The 5,168-nt window shown below is 32.0% G+C and overlaps 1 protein-coding gene across 1 annotated transcript; it reads left to right on the top strand.

The window, feature by feature from the left end:
• Positions 1-1,412: 1,412 nt before the first annotated feature.
• Positions 1,413-3,654, top strand: LOC112038369 (CASP-like protein 4D1). The gene is made up of 3 exons (XM_065761304.1): positions 1,413-1,637; positions 1,782-1,917; positions 2,878-3,654. Exons 1-3 carry the CDS (start codon positions 1,471-1,473, stop codon positions 3,124-3,126), a joined length of 552 nt encoding a protein of 183 aa, XP_065617376.1. The 5' UTR covers positions 1,413-1,470; the 3' UTR covers positions 3,127-3,654.
• Positions 3,655-5,168: the final 1,514 nt, after the last annotated feature.

Below are 5,168 nucleotides of genomic sequence, written 5' to 3' on the forward strand. Positions count from 1 at the left end.
CTATGATTTTGATTTATGCACATTTTCAATTTTCTTTGTGGTTTTTTAAAGTTGGGGCATTTAAATTAATGATTAGCCCATTGGCATGTAGTGATAATTTCTCTCTTTGATGTGAAATTTCCACCATTTCGAATTGTAATTTACTGGTTGACTAATACAATTTTCATGCACTATTCTATTGATGCCCAAATTGAACATGTCCTAACTTAATTATCACTATTCCAATTTTAGTGATTATGCAGGTCCTTTTTATAGTTTACTACATAATTTACATTTGTGTTTTTTCTTCTCTCTCTTTTTTCCCCCCTTGAAATAGATGGTTGTGAAACTACCAAGTATAGTTCTCCTTGTACACTAATGTGATTTAGTAACTGAACGTGAATAATTGCTTTGATAAGTTTTTGATAATTTTTTTTTTTTGATAATCAATTGCTTTGATAAATTAGGAGATTCTACTTGACTCTAAATATGACATCACCATAGAATGAAAACTATAATTAAATCCTTTTGTATTTTATACAAAAATATGATTAAACAAATGGGTTGATTTGGTTGAAACAAAACATACATATAATGGTCATCATAAATATATTTAGCTATACTCAAAAGTGAACACATGTCACTATCTTAAGTAATGACAAGAGCAGTAGAATAAAGGTATTAGACCCAAACTTTCTCTCACAAATTACAAATTAGGCGTAAAACAGCTCATTGTCAAACTGCTGTCCATCTGGGCCTATTCTAGGTTTGAAAAAAAAAAATGTTGAATAGAATCTATGATTCATGATTAGTAATTCAACAAGCTAGGAAATTCTCCTATGGTGGCCATCTTTGGTTGTGCTCATCTTGAGGCCCAATAAGTTTAATCCATGGTCTCCAGAATAGCCCAACCCTTTAGTGAAGAAATTATGAAACTAACATCAATGCTTGTTGGGCCTACAAGATGTTGTAAGTGTAACACGCTTCACACCGATAAGTGGAGACTGGAGATCACAATTCTACATATATTGATTCAATCCTTGTATTGATCGCTTGGCCATTGGAGTGAAAATGACCCACAAACCAAGGTAGTTATGTTCGAAGTCGGTTTCAATTGGTTTCTCGGGGGCCTGCATTGGAATTTGGCAATATAAAATTGTCTTTTTCAATGGTTTTTACAGCTCATCCTAGTGTATATCAAGGTGAACTCAACATGCATGTCGTTCACTTAAAATTTTTAGTTAGAGACTCGAACCGGTTTAAGCATCGAGTCATTATTAGGTCAAACCAATGAGCTATATCCAGGTTTAGTACATATGCTTCCAAATTAAGTAAGCTTCCTTTTCCAAGTAAGACCTCCAATGTGGGTCATTTTCATGGTGATGAGGCCGAAGTCAATGGTGGATCAACCTCTGAATTGGCTATAAATTGAGAGTTACAGTGCTAATCCCAGCATAGAGCATTTTGAGTGTGGGTTTTTTTTGGTGGAGGATGGCAGACCCAACGTCCTCAGCTTCTCAAATTGCCATTCTTTCATTGAAAGTCTTCACTACAGCTCTCCTATTAATATCGCTCATAGACCTTGCCACCGATACATCAACAGCATATTACGGTTTTCTAATACTCCAAGTACAGTTTGATAATGTTAATTCCTACAGGTTAGCGCTGTAAAATTTCCAATTTATTACTATTAATTGTTTGTTATGATGTTTATGCAGAACTGCGATTAGCAGCAATACTAAACTTTTCATTATTTATTATTATTATTATTATTATTATTATTATTATTATAAAATCCACAGGTATATGCTTGCTTCGAATGTCATTGGATTTGCTTATATTCTCATGCAAATTACATTCTCGGTTTGTCACATAATAATGGGAAAGCGCTTGATAAGCGGGAATGGTAGCGTTGTACTTGACTTCTATGGTGATAAGGTATCCCCTATATATATATATGTACACTACTACTTTTGTGTGTTAATTATTTGGGTTTTTTTCAGCAAAAGAAAATAATTATTTTGTTTCCCTTGTTATGTTTTTTTAATCCTGTGATGGCAATGGCGGTTTAGTCTTCTATTATTTCTCTTTCCTTGAAAACTTATTTAAAGATATTGACTCATTTTCTTGTATTTGTTCACAATCATAAAAATGAGTCAAAAACATTTTCTGTTATTCAGTTCGCACAAAAGATTATTGATAGATTTTTTTCTAACTCTAAATAATTATATACAAAAAAATTTATTCACGAATGTAGACCCCAAGTGGGAAAACATTTTCTTTTGGATCATTTGGAAGCCTTAAATAGAAAAAATAAACCCCAAATTCGTAATATGCTCAAAAAATTAAGTGGGAAAGGGAAAGCAATTGATTTGACTAAAATGTAATTTGTGAAAATTCAATTATTGGTCTGTTAGATACTTAGATATGTGATGCTTAAAATATAAATTAATTCCACTTTTTTGTTTTATTTTTCAGGTTTCATTTCCACTGATCATTGAAAACATTTTCTATTTACTAGCCATCTCATTGTACTAACCAAACATAAAAAAAATGTTAACAAGGTCTACTAGGAAACGTTTTCTACCAAGAAAGAAAATAAAAAGGAATCATTAATATTCAATAGAAAAATAAATAGATCACTGTGCACTCTTATATAGCATGATGACCACTTCATAAATACAAAGTTTTTGTAGGGTTTAGAGGGTAAGGGTTGAAGTTCAAGTTTTTAGAAGATAATTTTATATACATATATACTTAGATTACGCTATAGTAGAATTTTTATCCTGTATAAAAAACATAATAAATAAACAGGGGTTGATACAAAATTACTTTCATATGGGTTATATCATACCTACTTGGCACAGGTGCTGCTGCAGGATTTGGGGCAACAATTGATTTGAACTTTTGAAGGCAAACCTTGATCTTTTTGGCTTTTATGTTGGCGAATCATTTTATGCAGCGGCATATGCATCAGCTAGCCTCCTCCTGCTTGCTTTTGTCTGCACTGCTATATTATCAATTATTTCCTCATATGAACTTCCAAAAAAGAATTTGGTAATTGAATCCGAAGAAGTAGTACAATCAATTGAGGTAGTACAATCAATTGAGTTAGCACAGACTCAACCAGCTGATCGAACATGTTGAAGAACATGTTTAAGGTTACTAATTTGAAACTACTTTTTTCCTCTCCCCTTAGGCCAAAAATTATATTAAAAAGATTGATTGTCATGGAAAGGAAAATCTATATAAAAAAGGTAATTGGTTGAAGTTTTCTTCTCTTTTCTATAATTTTTGAAGCATGGCATGTATATGTATTTCATTTTCTTAACCTAGCGTTTGGCATTTGTATCAGCTATCCTCCTCTTCCTCGCCTCGTCTGCACTGCTATATTATCAGTTATATCTTCTCATGCACTTCCAAAGAAAGTTTGATTGTTAGGGAGCAATTTCTATCAAAGCTTAATTGCTTGAACTTTCTTTTTCTTTTCTATGATTTTGATTTATGCATGTTTGCCCCTCGACTTGTAGTGATAATTTCTCTCTTGGATGTGAAATTTCCTCCATTTCGAATTGTAATCTGATGGCTGACTAATAAAATTTTCATGTACTATTCTATTGATACACAAATAGAACAAGAGTTCCAATTTTAGTGATTACGAAAATTTTAGGTCCTTTTTATAGTTTATTACATTTGCGTTTTTTCTTTTCTTTTTCCTTTGAAATGAATGACCGTGCAACAACCAAATATAGTTCTCCTTTACCATATGTGACTCGGTAATTGAACATGAATAATTGCTTTGATAAGTTAGGACATATTACTTGACTCTAAATATGATGTTACCATAGAATGGACGCAATAATTAAATCCTTTTGTATCTTTAAAAACAATATAATTAAACAATTGGGTCAATTTGGTTGAAACAAAATTGACAAATAATGATTGTCAGAATTGGACTATATGGCTTGAGTCTAATGCTTTTAGTACACGTTAGAATGATGACATATAATTAAAAGTGAAAAAGCGTGTCACTAACTTGAGTCATGACAGGTTTAGTGCAGCATTCGACCCATACTTTTCCTCACAAATTAGATGTAAAACAGCCCTTGTTAAACTGCTGTCCATTCAGGCCGATTCTAGATAAGAAATGTTGAGTGGAATCTACTATATATTTATGATTGATAAGTGATAACTAATGTTACTAATCAACAAGCTAGGAAATTCTCCTATGGGAGGCATCTGTGGTTGTGCTTGTCTTAAGGCCCAATAACGTAGATCCTAAAATCCATGGTCTCCATAAGAGCCCATTCCTTTAGTGAAGAAATTAAGAAACTAACATCAATGCTTGTTGGGCCAGCACATTGTATGTGTAACGCACTTCGCGCCAATAAATAGAGACTAGACACTAAAAATATTGATTCGATCCCATGTATTGAGGGCTTGGCCATTGGTTTAAAAAAAAAGAAAAAGAAAAAAGAAAAAACCATGTACGAGAGAGGAAGGCAGTGGGTAAAATGAACTTCTTACCAAAATAATTTGGTCAGAATATCAGCCATGATATAAATGATTTTAAAATTCAAATTATAAGACGTGCATTTGAAATTGCAAATTTGAATAGTTATCAAACACAAACCGAGCAAACCTAGTGAAAACAGGGCTGGCTTTGAACAAACTGCAGAATTGAGAGATTTTCACATACGCACATTACAAGACTCTTATCTATCCTGGGTTTTGATTGGATAGATATAAGGCATAAATTTTGCATGTGTGATAACTTTTAGTTGTTAACATTTTTTGTTTTTTGACGGAATCATATATGTAAATGAGTTTTCATTAAGTAAATGGAGTGTTAACATCTAAAATCGCAACTAGTTAGTCTGTCATTCAACTACTAACATGAGTGTATGGAAGCTTTTCAAACTCTTGAATATGCTCCAAAATGTGCCTAGTCCTCTAAATCTACACCTATCAACACGAAGTACAATTTAATTATTTAATACCAAATTCAAATACGATTTTACATTGATTTAAGAATATTTATTTTAAAATTTAAAATTTTTTAATGCTATAAAAATGATGTGACATCAATTTATTAGACGAATTAAATATGCATGGTAAGCTTATATGACATTTAAGGGAAAATATGGAAGGAAGGACTGCTAGTGCAAGTGGTAAAATTTAAATTCTAA

This window comes from Quercus suber, unplaced genomic scaffold, assembly GCF_002906115.3.
Source record: "Quercus suber isolate HL8 unplaced genomic scaffold, Cork oak 2.0 scaffold_405, whole genome shotgun sequence".
NCBI classification, from domain to species: domain Eukaryota; kingdom Viridiplantae; phylum Streptophyta; class Magnoliopsida; order Fagales; family Fagaceae; genus Quercus; species Quercus suber.

Excerpts from the sequence above, each read along its gene's own strand:
- LOC112038369 (XM_065761304.1), top strand. The coding sequence starts at position 1,471 with ATGGCAGACCCAACGTCCTCAGCTTCTCAAATTGCCATTCTTTCATTG. Across the intron at positions 1,638-1,781 it reads GATAATGTTAATTCCTACAG|GTATATGCTTGCTTCGAATG; the intron begins GTTAGCGCTGTA and ends TAAAATCCACAG. Across the intron at positions 1,918-2,877 it reads TTGACTTCTATGGTGATAAG|TTTGAACTTTTGAAGGCAAA; the intron begins GTATCCCCTATA and ends GGCAACAATTGA.